At 37.0% G+C, this 18,002-nt stretch overlaps 1 protein-coding gene across 5 annotated transcripts in view; it reads right to left on the minus strand.

Moving 5' to 3' along the window:
- APBA2 (amyloid beta precursor protein binding family A member 2) overlaps positions 1-18,002 on the minus strand; it is a 107,621-nt gene that overhangs the window by 14,244 nt on the left and 75,375 nt on the right. For 4 of the 5 annotated variants that reach the window (XM_054215174.1, XM_054215173.1, XM_054215176.1 and 1 more), the window contains 5 exons: positions 17,223-17,259; positions 11,038-11,183; positions 9,656-9,691; positions 7,978-8,064; positions 617-802 (listed from right to left, as the gene is read on the minus strand). In XM_054215174.1, the coding sequence (XP_054071149.1) occupies positions 617-802; positions 7,978-8,064; positions 9,656-9,691; positions 11,038-11,183; positions 17,223-17,259 (492 nt within the window). The remainder of the gene's footprint in view (positions 1-616; positions 803-7,977; positions 8,065-9,655; positions 9,692-11,037; positions 11,184-17,222; positions 17,260-18,002) is intronic. The other variant, XM_054215177.1, reaches the window with a different exon arrangement.

Consider the following 18,002-nt stretch of genomic DNA (forward strand, 5'->3'; position numbering starts at 1 on the left):
TCAAGGGATCAAGTAGCATGTTTGAGAGTGCCAATACCAACTACAGGTAAGTAAGCCATAGGAGAATAAGAATTGGGTAGAGGGCAACCTTGTGCCAAGCCCACCACGTTGGCAGATGTTCTCAGCAACTTGGCTTCAGCTGAAAGAGGTCCAGAACAGATCGACCTCATTTCCAAGTGTCTGGAGGCTTATATGGGTCACTATGTGCCAACCCGCTGGACTAAGGGATCCAATCCAGGAAGAATCGTCAATTTGACATCCTATAAAATAAGTTTGGCTGTGAATGGCCACTGACTTCCAGACAACTCCAAATAATTCAGTACTAAAGCATTTGAGGAAGCATTGTTGAAAGAACACAAATGATTCTGTAACACATGAGACAAAGAGTGGGTATTCTGGGACTGAGGAGCAGACGTGAATTTGTGACATGAATTTGTGGAGAGAGAAAAGAGATATGAATATGGACAAACAACTGGCTAATGTTTCCACAGGTTACCCGTAGCTTCACTCAGAAAAGATTATTGACAACAAAAATTCATCCAAGAAATTAGATGTCATTTCAGAGATTCTTTAGATGACATACGTTGTTTAAATAAATTTAATTTCATTTACTTACATCCTCTGATTCAAAGACATGGCATATCATTTTGTACTGTTTCTTTCCTTCCTGGGCACCAGGTGTTGTTTCAATACAGTCTTGAGAAGCTGATCTTGGCATGCGGCGGCGCGCCATTAAAACCACTATGTTACCGATATCAGCAATATATGAAATTGTGCGCAGTGCATGATCCATCATTGTTTCCTACATAAAGCAAAGAGAAAGAAAGTCATTCTTCACGCCTGCTGTTATTGTACAAAGGCAGCATCTTCCCTCTCCTTGATGACCTAGTGCTTGAGAATGACAAAAGCTCCAGATGTGCCTTCTACGGGCCCAGGTCTGACACCCCCTGCGCAGTCAATGGCCCGAACACCAGCGGAAGGCACAGGGGCTGTTCAAGAAATTGGCTTCCATGGAAGTGTTGCCTGAGCAATTACAACATGGTTGCTACTGTAAAGCAATAATGAAGATCCATACTAATGTTTTATAAACATTTTCATGCTGTTGGAAAATGGTGCTTCCCTTCTGTATTGGTTTTGCTGAATGAAGTAGATGCATTTCACAATGACAGAGCAAGTTTTAGGGAACTCATATATATTTTTATATATATATATATATATATATATGCAAAATGTTATAATTTCACTATTTTTTTTAATCGTGTCCTATAATAGCAATAATATCTAAGGTAACATTTTCTCATATACAGCAAAGCAATACTTTCTTTGTAAAGAGCTATGAAGGCAGTATTTAACCTTCTCCGTAGGCAGAATTTTTAATACTTTTTTCTGGCTACCTACATATCATCAGTTTGGAGGGAACTGGTCTAGCATCTGGGCTCACAGGCAAAATCCTCTTCCAGTCAGTGTCACTAGCTGCCAATTTGGTTGTGCTGGGAGAACTCAACTGGGAAGAGCCATTGCCTGTGAAAATGATTTTAAGTTGAAATCTGTCCAAGCTTCATCCTAATGAACATTTCTTATGCAAGAACACATGAAGAGTACTAAATATAAAAAGTTTTGAAACTTCCTGCCTCTATCTCAAATCCCTAAGCTCTGCATCCTCTTAATTACTTTAGCCTTTTAAACTCTTATTTTACTTTCTGATATTACCAGGGAAATCCCAATCTACTACTTCCAAATATTTTTCTCACAGGAATATATCATTATTCAGTGGCTTTGACTGAGTTGCCTTGGACAAATAAAAACTGAGTGTATGTTTGTTGTCTGAGAAGGATATGTTGCTGCTAAACTTGTTTTATTTCAGATATTACTATTTTATCTTTTGTTTCCATCTCCAGTTCATGCTTCTATCAATTGTTTCTTTTTTACATGAGCAATGAGGTCCCAGCAGGAAGACCCTTAAAGGACCATTATAACAGTTTTTATGCATGCTAAGTATGAACTTGTAAAAAGTTCTATTATTGCTGAACTCAGCATTAAGTATGAATAAATTAATGTGTCTCAACAGCTAGCAGTCTCATTTTCATTAAAAGGTTTCTATATGAAAAAATGTTATTTTAATAAAAGAATGTATGTGACATTGCTACAGTGATAATTTCAAAGGATTTTGATATATTTAGGACTGCAAAGACAAACAGAATTATATACTTGTTTACAATTATTTGTACCTTTGTACAGGTTTTACTTAAGATAACATATAAGCAACCAGATTTCTCCTTTAGTTTTTTTTTTTTAATAAAAAATAAATAAAAAGCTACAAGTTAGGTTCCCAGAAAGGCGTGTTGCTATGGAAGATGTTCCATAACGCTAAGAACCTTTTAGGTTTAAAATGAGCATTTTAGGAATGCTCATGCAATCAAGTAATCGGGTTGACTGTACTTCCTTTAAGTGCCTTGAAAAAATCACTTCTACTGAGGTCTGTGTATAATTACAGAGGAAAAGAAATTCCTAGGGAAAAAAGGTAATATAACTTATGTTAGTAATGCTTATCTGGCAGATATTTTCACAAAATATTGGAAAAAGCCTCTAACTATAAGGATGCATAGAAGCCATAAAACAATATGTTAAGGCACTGATGATTTACGTTTTTTCCTGGAGACATTCAAGGGCTGTATGACTGTATGTTGCTCTTCACTATGTGACTGTGCTGTCCCTCCTCACCCCCTGCTGCCACACATCGCCAGCTGGCTTGAGGTGCTCCCTCTGTACTGGGCGTCTCAGTTTCAAACAAAGCCAGACTCTGCCCTCATGCGAGTAAAACGCCCGTGTCCTGTCACAGCTGTCACGCAACGTGTGCACCTCTTGTGTGACAAAGAGGAGACTGCAGGAGGCTCATGAGAGGTAATTTCAATAGCAGGCTGCCGGGGTAATTAATGCAGCTCTCAGACACGGCTGGTGTGCGGTACTGAATCCAAGCTGTTGCTATTGGTTGAACAGCCTTTTTTTTTAAGGCAAAAGAGTCTAAATCCTATTTTTATGGGATGTTTCAATCTGGAGCTTTATAGGTTTCTTAAACTGCTTACTTTAAAGCCTAATGCTAAGTACCTATTTAAGACAAAGTTTTCTATTAAAACAAAGACGAAGAAAGTGCATCCAAACCATGCTTTGTTAGCTTTGTTTTCTATCATTTCTTTACGTATTCTGCCATTGTAGAGATGAGCTGTTCTTTAACAAACAGAAAGGGCCCATCTGAAAAGTCCTTCTTGCTGAGGTCAGTTTGGTCAGTTGGTCAGTTTGGAGGGTTTTCCAGACTTTTATTTATTCCTCAAACTGGAAACAACCAGAAGTATAATAGTTTTAATGACCAAACTAGCTGAGGATGTCCCCTTCCCCACTCGAACAGCTAAAAACATCCAGCAAATTCTGCTTGAATTGGAATAAAAAAAATACTTATTATTGCATCAATTTGTTTTGCTTTACTTTGTGATCTCTATTAGGTTTAAGTCTGTAAATTGCTTTCTGGTGTCTAAAATATCTTTGGTTCTTGGCCAAGTCTGAGGTTGTCTCTGCTGCTTTTGGCATCTGCTTGGATATATATATGTGTGGAGATTTCTAAATTGAAAAAAGAAAACATGATTACAGGTTTGTTGTTTGGTTTGTTGTTGTTTTTCAGCTAAGAAGGCCTTTTAGGTTTTTTGGTGAGTTTTTTTTTGTTTTTAATTATTTGCTAGTGGCTCTTGATATGTGTCAGAATATCCCACTGAGCAGCATGAGGTCAGTTTTCATCTAACTCAATCATATTAGACGACTGAGATACCCTCCTTGCTGTGTCTGTCGTGGCAGGATTTCCCTTGATACCTATCTTCCAAAAAAACCTGTAATGTGGTACAAGATAATACATGATTTTCATCATTTATATAAGCAGCAGAATCCTTTATATAAGCAGCTAGGTATTAGTTTACCATTAGTTGAACAAATCTCTAAGGCCTAAGAGAGAAAGACTGTTCCTCGAGTCAACAAGAGTAATTGTTTTAAGAATTACAGTGCAATTTGACAGAGAGAGAAAAATATAAATAATCATTATTTCTTAGAACCACCTGTCTTACTGAAGAGAATCACTACTCATAAAATCATTGTAATGATTCTTCTCAGGCTTGAAATAAAATGTTTATGTTTTTCCTGAAATATGAAAAGTGATGATGGCTAAGAGATGGTTTGGGGGGTGCCTCTAGGAGTTGCAGGGGCTCAGTAGGATTTATAGCACTTGTCTCAGTATGGAAAAGTGTTTTGTAATGGACATCTCTCAGCAGGACGTTGGGAGCCCTGCAGAGATAACTGCTTTTCAGCAGTCTGCACTAAGTGTTCTGTAAGGGTGTAATCATACATGCAGTGTGCACAAGAGTGAATGGACTGGGAAAATGAATGCATTTAATCTCACCTGCCAAGAAAGTCTTTCTGTCCTTCTCATCACACAGCACTTACTTTTCCCCTCATAGGGGTGAAAGCAGTCATTCCCCCACTCCCTACCCCCTTTTTTCTGTCTAATGCAATTACCATTAGGAATAAGGCAAATAATATATAGTGACTGTAAACATGTCTTTGCTTTTGACTTATTTGTGACTTGACTTTTTCCCTTCTCACTCCATATTCCATCCCACTCTGTTTTCCATTACCATTATCTCATTTTCACCGTCTCCTCCTTTGTTACTTTCCCATTAATCACATAATTTCTGCCCATCTGCTTCTCTGTTCTTTCCCTCATGCCTTTTCTAGTCCCATCCATTCCATTATTGTTATCCTTATATTTATTCTTAGAAATTCAGCCTCTCTTTTGGCCTTTTTCAAAACCCTTGTTCTGTCTTCTCCTGTCCCTTTCTCAGAACCTCCCTTTCTTTCTAAAGATCTCTTCTAGAATCCCACTCATTTTCCCTCTTGAAACCCAAAGAACACCTGGAGGAGGAAAACCTAAGCATTTTTCCAAGCTTTCAAGTGATGTAGTCCTGTGGGAGTGTGAATTAGACAGCCTAACGAGTCAGACGATTTTATGGGACCAATCATCTACCAGAGGCTCTGCACATACGCATTCGTGACCCTCTGTCTCTTTCTTTTTCTCTGTTAGGTTTCCCAGTTGCTTCACTCCCAGCTTCTCTTCGCTGAATAAGGAAGATGATGCGAGAGGCTGCTGTGATATTTTTGCTGGTTTGGTGCACCGACTGCAAGCCCGGAGAGCTGCGTCAGTCAGGGAAGACTCTCTCTCACACGAAGCAGGCGTGTAGCCAAACCAAAGATCGCTTCTACTACATACACTAAGCAGGTGGCCAGCTTGGGCTGGATCTGTTCAGTAACTAAACGCATAAGCAACTAAAAAGCGGCAGGGGTGTCCCTTCCTAGTGTCGCTGAGGGCACAGACTCACCAGAGCTGGCTCCCTTCCAATGCGGCAATGCACCTTACTGGTACTACTCAGCATTTTGAACCCTGCTGCGTGTCATTTTTTAACTGAGAGGTTCACATTTTAAATCATCTGCTACCTCATGTGAGCTATACAACACCACAGATGGATTAAAACACGGATGGCACACTGCAGAAATAGGTTTTATATAATTGATAAAGCCATGAAAGAACAGATTGTCTCTGCCAGCTGCCACACCAGCTGAAATAGACCTATAGTAATTACACCAGTTAGGAAACTTCACTAGCACTGAAAAATATTACCAAGCCAAAAATTCAAAAGCATGCCAAGAGCAATGCTAAACAGTCATGGGAATAAGTCTCTTACAGCTCTCTGAAAGACTCACTGTAAAAAAAAAAAAAAAAAAGCAAAAAACACAGGGCAAATGCCAGAGAGCTTGTTAATTCCAATATTGCTATTTTCATCTAGTTGAACAGCTCATACTACATACCATTCTTCACGGTGCACTGCATTTTATATCATTAGAAATCTCAGGGGAATCAGGAGAATAAGATAACAGTTACTTTGACAAAGTGTTTATGGTCTGCCTTGAAGGACTTTCCTTTTTTATTTTTAAAAGAGTTGGCGTTCAGCTGAAATGCTGAACTATTTAAAGAAGGGAGCAACTTCCACTAAGACTAATCCTTACTCAACAAAGAGGATTTTTCTGTTTACTGCCATACATTCAAACTATAAGCCATAGCTGTTCATTTATCAATAATTGTCTGTAGTCATAACAAATAGTGGTACTGGCTATCATGGATGAAATGCAGTATCAAGACGATTTATGGATGGCAGATTGCAAATACTGCTGCCCATGTCAGATGGGATATTCTGCTCCTCATTTGGCTCCATCTAAAGAGTTCTAGTGGCATGTTAAGGACATCTGTTTATGTTAAAAGAAAAACAATTCATTTACTGGAGTTACTATCATTACCTTCCCATTAAAAGATAGTAACAGTCTCTTACATTTCAGGAAGAAGTAGGTGTCTCACGGTTTGCATTGTTGGAAAAACAAATTATATGCTAATTGAAAACAAAACAAAATCCAAAACTTAGAGCACTGCATTTGTCTTTATTGAACTATCTCCTATAGTTTCAGCTCATTTCCTTAGTTTCTGAACTCTGTTCTTATACACCAAGATACAAGTTCAATAACCATTTTCTTTTTCCATCTTTCCAGTTGCTTATGAAAATATTGAACAGCACTACACCAAAGAAACATGCTTGTGAGTCTCCCTCTGCTATTTATCTCTCTATATTGCTCTCTATGTGGCAATATAGCAGAAATAAGTACCCTCTCAGAAATTTTTTAGCCTGCTTGTATCTCTTGTATCTAGATCATATAATCCAGAAAATATTAGGAAAGATAAAAGCCTTATTTAAGTCAGTAAGTGATGTGTGCTGTTTCTGTGCCATGGACAAATATATTCCTTGTCACTAAAGAAAACGATTGATTTGACATGATTTACTTTTGACAAATCTGTGCTGACTGTCGCTCATCTCCACTCACAAACTGCCTACAAAGGGTTTGTTTGTTTTGGTATCTTTCTGACAGTTAAATGTACCTATAATCCTTGGTCTGTTCTGCTACTAAAAAACCCCAACTAAATATTAGCTTTGTAAGTTCTGGAAGAGTATCACTGAAAGGATAGCATAAGGTCGCTCCAAACATTTTCCCAATATTACAAGATGAATTTTCTAGTTTGGCTATATCTAGCTTAACTAAGCATTTTATAAATGGTTTGTTCCTTAACATAACTTGAGGTCTTACCATTTTTTAACTGCTGTTAGCTGCATACAGTGGAGTTTTTTAGTGAAAACTAAAGCAAAAAATGTCACTAAAATTTCCCTTTCAAAGCCTCTCATAAGCTGAAAATTTGAAGACTTTCTGTAAGTATGCTCAAAGGTCTAAGAGATCTTGCGAGATTATTGTACTAAATATTGGAAATGTATTTAATTGTAAATTCCTTTAAAAAATCCTTCTTATGAAGACCGCCTCTTATTGAATATATGTATGTATTCCTAGAAGATAAGGCTGATCATTGCTGTGGTCTCCAGATGCTTGTTTAGTATGAATAATTAATAATTTACCTTAGGCAAAGAGGATGGTAGCTCAGATGTGATTTATGGAAAAACTGGAGGTTAAGTGTTAAAAATGGTAAGATATAAATAGCTTAGTCAAAGCATAAAATGACTTCCCTGTTAGATCGTAAATTTGGGTACTGAAACTGTTACAGAGAAACAGGGTACATGCATTCGGAAAGACTTTTGATTCCTCTCCTAAATCAAATTATAGATCTCAGTAACATGCAGACATTTTCCAACACATCAAATAAACAAAACTAGTGTGAGTATAACTATACTGGTAAATGGCAAGTATTACAACAATAGTAGATCTAACACTGCTCTTTCGGAATATTCTCGCAACAGTGAATTTATCCCATTTTGGTAAAGCTTCCCACTAATAGTATAAGAGCACAGTCTAACTCGACATTATTCTTCAAGAGTTTTAATCATAACTTACCTGTGTGTCCGCATTTAGAACTTTGATTCTCTGTGTGGAGATGAACAAATCCACTTCAGTCAAGGCCTGGGAATCTCCCTCTGAAGTCTAAAAGACAGATGCTTTGTTACAAGGGGAATTTTAATTTCATCTTTAGAATGACAAATTCACTGATCAATTCAGGCATAATGTGATGTGAGGCAATCGCACTGTTAAACCACTACAAAGACGACTATTCAAAGGTATTTCTAAAAACATGCAAAGAAAGCATTTATTGCATAAAAAGAGTGAAGCATACTCTGATTTTGTGAGTAAGAGTGAATTTTCGGAGCCCGTGGGGCTGACAGCTCAAGTACTAAAATTCTCCATTGATAGCCAGAACAGAAGAAAGAGTATGGCTGCCTCTTCCCCGCTGTCTCATCGATGCACTTTGGTACCTGAGGCACCGGAACTGAGAAAGTGAGTTACTCCCCATCAGGTGCTCAGCCCTTGCCATCTCCAGCGAGCTCACCACAAAACGTGCAAGCCAGCGCTCAGTGCTGTGGTGGCTTTGAGGGGATTTTTAGATTTTTAGTTCAGGGTTTTTTCTAGAAAACAGAGAACTGAGCGATGAATTAATATTTCTCTCATATCACAGAAAGCCATCAGCTGACACCTAGGCATCAACATCTGTTTCCTAGGGAAAGAGTTCCATGTCCCATCAGACAACACGGTCCCAGAGCAAGCAGGATTACAGCGTAATGGTACACCACTTCCTGAACGTGTGTCCTGGCTTTGCCTATATGAAAAAACAGTAAAGAAAGTGGCAAAGCAGCTGGTACCTCTCACGGAAGCATCATTCAAGAGCTTACTTAATACTCCAGTATTAAGTTCCAGCAGGAACTCATTTATTCCTCCAGGCTACTTGTCCACAGTGCACTATTGCAACTGGTATTTAGCAGCACCCGTGCCAGCAGCCTGAGAATAAAATGGCCACAGACTGTATCACCCTGTGCCAAAGGCAGGCACCAGTCTCCAGGTCAGAGACTGCTTCTTTCATGAAACAGTGCAAGAAAGAATGATGTATTTGCTGCTCTTTTCTGTAGTTATTAAAGCTTAGCTATGCATATAATTCATTCAGATTAATTTTATTTGAATTAAGTCTCATCCAGCAAAATAAAAATCAAGCACATACTTTGGCAGAGATTACTTGCATTGCTTTCATCTAGGACCATCACAAACAGCAAGATTAATTTTAGTGCTATTTCCATCCACTGTATTTAGTTAACTGAGTTATAGTTTTTAAGTGAGTCTTCTGTATGAATTGTTCCAGCTACTACCTGGTAAATTTATTTTATTTGTTTTTAAATATTGACAATAATTTAATAAAGGCACAGGAAAAGATCTTACTGCTTTGGTTAGTAAAATAAAAATAACCGTTACATTAAAAAAAATCTCCCAGGTAACATTGGCTGTATATGTGGACTAAACAAACCACAGGTATTCAACAGAAGAAGAGCAGCAGACAGGCACTTCACCAAATGAACAACGAAAAAAATGAGTTCATTTTATTCCATCCAGGGTTCTACTTACTTAACAAAGAAGAAACCAAAATGACAACTTTATGAGGAGCCATAATGAAAGACACAACACTCCATGGAGAACAAGGACAACAAAAATGTAAGTAAACATTAGCATTCAAGAAAAACAGTTTACACACCGCTTTTTTCTTGATTTTAGCCGCCTTTTGCATCCTCTGAGGAGTAGCATAAAAAAAGAATGCAGACAGATGTACACACAAAGAAAGAGAAAAGACAATGTGGTAGTCAGGGAAACCTTTGACTATGAATCCAGACTGTTAAAAATTAAAAACTTGGGGGCAGTGGGAGAAGGATGTGCAAGAGAGAAAGATTTGTTTATATCTTATGCAGTTCTCCAGCATAATTGGATATAATGGCATTATGCACGTTGTCAATTGATTACAAAAAAAAATGGTACCAAAGAGTGTTGTCTGTTAACAGCTGCTCATAACATTTATCCTGCTAAATATACAGCAGTCTAAAAGGACAGTACATGCACTATTTTAAAATCAAGGTTTTCTATCCATATTAATCATACGTCTACATGCAATTGTTGAACAAAATGTAACTGAAGCTCTTTTCCATGACTATCTAAAGTAGTCAAGTATCCCTAACAGATTAGGATCACTTTAATACACAAAACAGTCTTTAGGGAGCTAATTGCAATCAACAATTACTTATTGCTTGCGACATCACAATATGCTAAATGAATTCAAAGGTTTGGAAAGTTTAAAGAACTGGACATTTCTTGCCTTTAACTTGTTTCTAAATGCCAAATCAATCATCAGTCATGACAGTCTCTTGTTAAGCAAATTATTTTCCCAAACTGGTTTCCTTCAAAACCATGCAATTTTTACCAATTAAATATTTTATGCACTAAGCACATAATTTTTCTATTAACACTTAAATCTACCTCTTTCTAACCATGTGTTTGTTCAGATTAGGTGTTTACAGCAGATCCACAAAAAATTGTGAAAGAAAAATTCTCCTACTTGGATTATTAACCAAAAAAAGCATCTTTTAAACAGATGTATGAAGCAGTCTACGCTATATTATTTACACAGAAGTTGTTCACTGTAAATAACACCAAAGCCAAACATAATAGTAATGAATCTTTTGTCCTAAGAAGGTAATAATTCAATATATTGAGAGTAATCTTCACAATTTGTAGGAAGTTAAAGGAATTAATGACAGAAGAGGAAAAACACAGTCAAAAAAATATCCTGTGCTTTGTCATTGGAATATTTCCTAATTGCAACCTGCAATTTGTCCTTAATGCTTGAATTCTTCATACAGCTTCCAAACAATTTTGAATAGACTCTGGAATAATTTATATTTTGTTCCTCAGAGATGCTGTATGTATTTTCATAATAAGCACTGGAAACTAACTGGTATTTAAAATACCAGATCTATACTCACATAAGTGCACTTCAGAATAGGTTTGAAGCTTCAGATCCTGTACTGTCTAGAGATCAGCTCTCCAAGGACCACAGAGTATTCTACAAACATAACAACCCCCTACCTTAACACGGCTCACTGCCTCTTGGGCCTGCATCATTCGTATGTTTTTGGAAGGGTTGCGCTCGGAGAGCAGCTGTGTAGAGCCCAGGTAATTGGCTGCAAAGATGATTCCATCAATGAGGTCTTCAGGTTCACAAGGTCCTGGAACTGACATGAGACATTTACAGTTACTGCCTTGCAAAGGAGAGAGAGATGAGAAATTGAATAAAGGATATTGAGGCCTGAACAACCTTTTTATAATACCTTTTCTAATACGAAACAGGTGAAGAAATGCAGTGCAAAATAAACAATGTTTTTCCCTATAATTATTTCCCCAAAAAAATATTAACTAAACATACAGTATTTAAAGCATTGCATAATGGTTTGACTGTGGAATTCTAGAGGAAAATCACTGGAAATTTTTTTGCTGTGCTGCACTAATAAACACATTGGAATTATTTGTAAGTTTCCAAAATGCTGAGAGGTTCCCTTATCATAACTTTCTTACTCTTTATATGCATGACTGTTACAGTGCCTGAACTAAACTTCTGCTTGAATACAGATTTGTATTTCCACATTTTTTTGAGATGTTTGCAAAAGTACACAGTCCCCAGCCATTATCTCTGGCAAAAATACTGATGAACAATGGGCACAAAGGTTACTTTGCTTGGGCAAAAGTCCACCACGAAACTTAACAGTTAAGAAAGTTTAGGAAACAAGAAAAGTAGGCATCTCAATCCTGTTTAGTCATGTGTAAGGCCTGAATTCAGAGTGACAGAAAAATACAGTTCCCAGGCTGGCACGGAGTGTATAAACTGAGAGCCCTTCCCTCTGACTGCAGGGACTCACAGAAGGCAGTTATGGAAAAGGAGAACATGGAAAGAGTATGAAAAATTTCATGTTAAAAAAGGAAAATAGTGGAACTTCAAAACATCTTGCTATTTTTTTAATTTTAGCCTTCATTCAACAAAATGCCTTTGCATACACTTAGAATTAATTACATAGTGACTTTAGTGACATTCTAACATTAGCTTGATTTTTCCGGCTGTTTCTTTCCAAGGATGAAAAAGAGGGGGCAGGGAGAAGAGAATAAAGGATATTATATTTATCAGACTGGGACTATGCTCATCACACTCTTTATTCAGCCATTAAGCTTTACATCTGGCTTGATTAGATCAACAGTAAAGAACAGTCATTCCAGAGTTTGGCCGAAATCTCTTGACAGTGAATATTTTCTGTTCCTCACCAGTTTTTTAAAAAAAACTTGCTTTCTTTGATCTGTATCAACTTGCCAAGCTGCTAACACATTTTTTTGAAGTACATCAATCTCATATGCAAGGAGAAAAATGACACTGAAGGGAGATGCTAATTTAAAAAAAAAGTTTTCTTGCACAGTGGATTAATTCAATTTATTTGTAATCAATTGAATGTGGAAAATTAGTGTGTGGAGAAGGAAAAATATAAAGCATGCTATGCTGATGGAAATTACTGAAATGGTGGTTCGCACATATATCTTTTAGGTGAGATTCCTAGCCCTCATTTACCTGTTCTAATTTAGAAAAAGTCTTCCAACAGAAAATAAACTTGATTAAAAGAAGTGACTTTCTTCTCCAAGCAATGCTGCTGTCACCTATACTTCTGTGCAGACCTCACATTCGCCTGCTGGAAATCTCAACCCTCAGCAAAAACCCCCCAGTCTGTAATTCACTGGTCTAAGTACATAAACATATGTATCTACTTACACTAGCCCTGCACCCTTCAGAGACCTGATACTAACTAACAATGCTCACACCAAATGGAGCTATTTGTTTTGCTAGGAAACACTGTAGCTTTGGGCTTTGGAAGGATAATTACATACCACAGGAGGACATATTTTTGCTTTAGATCACATCCGTGCAAACCCAGTAATGGTTTGGATCTTCGTTATAACTCAGAATAGAATTCTGTGGCATTTTAAATTCTCCATGTATTGGGAAAGAATAAAAAAATATGACAATCTCCACTGAAAGTGTGAAAACGCTCAAAGAAATCCTTGGGAAACTACTAATTTTAAAAAATCACTGAAACTTCAAGAAGGCCAAGTCTTCCGGTACCTCAAAAAATGATCCTTGTGCCTGCAGCACTAATTCACTAAATGAAATCAAAGGAAATGAACTTCCACAAGAACTCCATTTATTATATCTCTGTTCCTCTTTGCTTACATCTTTGCACCATTACATTTTTCAGCAAATGGATGATGTATTTTATATGGTATATCTTCTGATGATGTTATTCATACATCTTTTCAGGCCTAAAAATTAGTCTCACACATCTGTACTTCTTTCAGCATGCAACAAAATATCAATGTTGCATCACATGAACATCTTGTTTCAAGAGTAGCAAAGAGGGAAATTAATTAAAGATGTGAATTTAATGTTAAGTTAGCAAAACTTCATTAGATACCTGCATGAACATGCTCATTCAAAATTAAAGAGGCTTCAATTTTGTTTTCCTACATTCACTTCAGGCTAAGTAAACCGGGCTAAATTGAATTAAGGTTGCTTTAACTCTGAAAGACGCTTACCCGCATAATCTTTAAATCAGTTTAACTAACCTCCTTCGATAGGTAATTTAGATTAATTTTCTTGAAATATTTTGTGTGTCTGAAGACGCGTAAAATCACAATTCTTGGTACAAATTCTAATACAGTCGTTACTACATCAAGCAAAGACCAAAATTCTAAGAGTCTGCAGGATTTGTCAACAAAATAAAAGTTGTGCTAGTTATATAAAACATATCAGTCCCTTAATCTGCCTCCTTTCCATCCCCAAAGCTCTGGCTGAACTCAGGAAAACTTGTTTTCTCTTCGATTATTAGCAAGAATGTTGAATTTGGCCCACTTCTGGTTATATTGGTGCTTTGTACATCTTTAAGCAAGACATTTTTGTCTCAATTTCCAAGTCATCGATAGGCCACGTCAAAGGCACTTTACTTTCAAAGACATGTTTAGAGATCTATTCTCACATACACACTGCTAGGATCTTCGAGCATGAAACAGTAATCCCCACTGTATCTTAGAGGTTTGTGAAATTAATGAGTGTTACAAAGGAAACAACAAATTCTTCTCGTGTCATGGCTGTTTGGTGACAGCAATGTTGCTTTTATCTAACTTATCCGAAAAACTTCTTGAACGTGGTAATAACAGAGTTTTAAGCAATTTTATAATCCTGGTTTTGTTTATTTGGAGTCTTTAAAGATTGGGGGGTTTTGGGTTGGGTATGCCTTCATCATCTCTTCATAGCATTAGAAAGTGATTTTTTTTGCTGAATCATTATACTAGCAACAAATTCTGCAACATCACATATAAAACAACAGCATCTATAAAATGCTTATAGCAATAACTGATACAGGGGAGAAAAAAAAAACACACAACCAAAAAAAGGCATGTTGGGAAGAAAACATTTCCAACATACATTTTCCATCATGAAGGCAAGGTAAGCAATTGTCAGGTAAAATGCAGAAAGAATGGAATGCTATTGAAAATTGGCAGGGTCAAACTGGGTTACCTGAGTGTTTTCTTCCCTTATTTCTGACTGCTTTAAATAAATAATATAAAAATGATGCTGACTTGGCTGATGTCCCAGCTCATCAGAGCACTTAAGCGTGCCCTTGAGTGTAAGTATGTGTAAGGCTTACTGATGAGGAAGGGGAGAAGAAAGAAATAGATTTGAAATGTGACGATTAGTTCAATGTGAATAAAGATCGGAATTTTATGGTGAGTATTGGTGCTTAGATAGCTATTTCTGAAAAATCTAACCATAAATTTCTGCATTATCTTATCAGAGATTACTTGGTTTTCTGCTGATCCATTAATGCAACAAGTATAAAAATATTTCTGTACTAAGTAGACTAGGTCTAAACATTTTTAAATTAACTTTTTATTACAAAGTAAGAAAAAGAATATTTATCCAAGAATTCAGCATAACTGAATTTAATAATCCTTTAAAAACATATTTTTATATTTATCTAAAATCACGTGAAAAACAGGGATTCAGGCAGTATTTGGAGACTGGGTTCGGAGCACAGAAGCACTTTCTGCTTCCTGCTGAGAACCACCAGACCCCATGAAGCCACTGAGACCTTGGAGCGCGCGGCACTGCCGCAGATTTTGAATGAGGGGTAAATGGACACAGGGCATATGTCATCATGCAGGATGGCTATCTGCAAGTTCCATAGTTTGGCTGAGTTCTTCACTTCATCATGGTTGTTACTGTGCAAGGGAATGAGATTTATGATGATAGGACAAATACGGAGGGAAAATAAGCCAGAACCCCAGAACATGGAACTAATTACCACTATAAGCATGTAGTAGTACTACTACTGAAACAATTCTAATAGCAAAAGGACACGTTTCAAATATTTTTTGTGCCTGTTATCTAATTTGTTTTTAAGTTCACATGGCATATGAAAATATTATGTATTAATAGAGATATAGATATAGCTACTGTTATTCATGACTCATGCTGAAAGATAAGTGCCTGAACAGTTGAATACGAATATAACCAGAACATAACCAGAATATGTTGTGGTGTCCCCATCAAAGCTAAGGGAAGAACAGGGAGTGTTAGCAGGCAGAATCTTTCCTCATGTGCAGCAGGGTCCTGTTCCTTTTGGGACTCTACATACAAATTAATAATAAAAACTCTGTTTTCCTTTGAATTTAGAGAGCAGCCATGTTAGCTATCATAAGCTCCTAGTGAGCTACGTATTTATTTGTATTAGACAATGCCATATAATACCTCCTTAGATAAAGCCTAATAGATAGCTTATCCTCACATACTGTGCAACTATATTAAAAAAAAAAAAAAGAAAGCAAAATTATTGAACTAAAAAAGAAAAAGTACTACACTATCTGAAAGTATACTGACCCCTTTCCAACAGAGCAGTGAGCTGATTGGCAAGGAAAGAAAAAGATAACATTTTTATCACAATAAAATTAAGATGTGCAGTTGTATCTCCAAGTGGTGTGAGGGTGAGTTTTCTAGTCTGTTTTAAAGGTCTGCTCGTGCTGGCCTCCCTTCATGGCTGTCCACTGTACAACCAGTAGATGCTTATTTACTGCATCGGCTTGCTTTCTTGTCTCTGCCGCCTTTGAGGAATGCATTTCATTTACCTCTATTTAGGACCTGTTAGCCAGTACATGCCAAGTGTTACGTGTGATTTCCTTCAGATGTCAATCTGTGTACAAGAGGCAATCTTTGACCTTTCCATTTGCCCTAGCTATTCAAGGAAATGACTAAAACCAGAAGTTGTTACATGAGCTGAGGAGATCAGGGAATAGAAGAAAAGTGTTGGACATTCTAATATTATTCTAAATCGCAGTAAGTTTTTTCTGACTGAGTGGAGACTGGCATTAGAAATCAAGTTTTTAACATTCATTTATGGTTTCCATTGTGGGGAAAAGTGTGTTTGTGGCAGATCTAAGGGGTCAGATCCTTAGAAATTTCCTACTGTCTTTTCTCACTTTACCATGTAGACATTTCCTTTGCAGGAAGAGCTGTACGCATTTTCCCCAGACAAGGTTCTTCAGCTGGCTGTGAATCAGCGAATGATCACGTCTTTCTGTATAATCCCATTTTATCTCTGTCCACCTTCTTGCATTAATAAATTGACTTATTTTTCTCCAATCAGAAAATACATAATAGCAGTGCAAAGGAGATTGAAGAAACACATGAAAGCATGGCTCTCCTAAACAGAGGATTACCAAATTTTTTTATCAGATCAGGAGAACCTTTCTGTTTGTGCTGACAACTGAGATTCCCAGAGTGCAATAACAGGCATCATATCCAAGTGATACAGGGGCTGCTCTGAACAGTTAAACGATTCCTTCCTCTGCACAAGGCCATGAAGAACAGGGTGCTCTTATACCTTCATAAATCTCCACCCTGCTGGGACCCACAGTTAACACTTTTTTACCCCCTTCCAGATTTGTACCTGTCTCCATCCTCACCTTAATCCTTCTGACAGCTCTATCTGCTCCTCCTTTTTATCACCACCAGGATCCCATTGCCACAGCAGGGGGATGAAAATGTTAAATACTTCAATACTTAAACTTTTCAGTTTTATTCTTTTGGGTTTGACTGGTTTTTAGAACTGTAATCTTTTAATTATACTAAAACATTTCCTTCTGTTTTTTCCTACTTTAACTATGGATGATGTAAAACTTACCATCAACAAAACTTGGAAATGAAGACACTTTCTTTGTCTGTTGAGAAATAAAAATGGTATAGCTATAACAAAATCATTGTCACAAACTGAAGTGAATTCATATTATATTTAAACAGCTGACCATTGTTTAAAAAAAATAATCAAATTTCTCTCTATAACTTCTGCACAGCTACTATTTAGCACAGTGAAACACATTACATCACAGCAATTAACCCAACCTAACTAAAACCTAAACAGCACTAACATAGTGATGTTTACCTGGAATCTCAAAGCATTTTAAGCAGATCCCACCATACAAAAAAAGAAGGAAGAATATGAAAATTACCTATGAATTCAGCTATCAAATGTGCAATACAAACCAGCAATTCCCAATTCAACAGTTTGTCCACTAGATCACGTTGCCTATTAATGATATCCCAAATTTCCACTTAAGAACATTTAACAATGTTTTACAAAACAAGATTCTGGATCAGTGAATGAAAAGAACTTTCCCTGATTGCACAGTACATAGCATTACACTTAATCTCAGCAGGGGCCACAACAGTGCTCTTTTTATGCTACTATCTCTGTTCTCGATAAACAGATACAGTCCTTCCATTTGCTCTTTTGCCAGCCTCCTCAGGCATTCCTGTTTCCAGGAAAGAGGCCAATTTCTCCATTATGGGAAAAGGCTTTAGAAATGTGCCTCTTCATTAATGGAACAGGCTACAGGCTAAATATGTAACATGTTTTCGAGATAACAGACTTCTGCTTTTAAGTCTGAATTTCATTTCATTGTGT

This window comes from Rissa tridactyla, chromosome 9 (genome assembly GCF_028500815.1).
Source record: "Rissa tridactyla isolate bRisTri1 chromosome 9, bRisTri1.patW.cur.20221130, whole genome shotgun sequence".
In the NCBI taxonomy this organism is placed as follows: domain Eukaryota; kingdom Metazoa; phylum Chordata; class Aves; order Charadriiformes; family Laridae; genus Rissa; species Rissa tridactyla.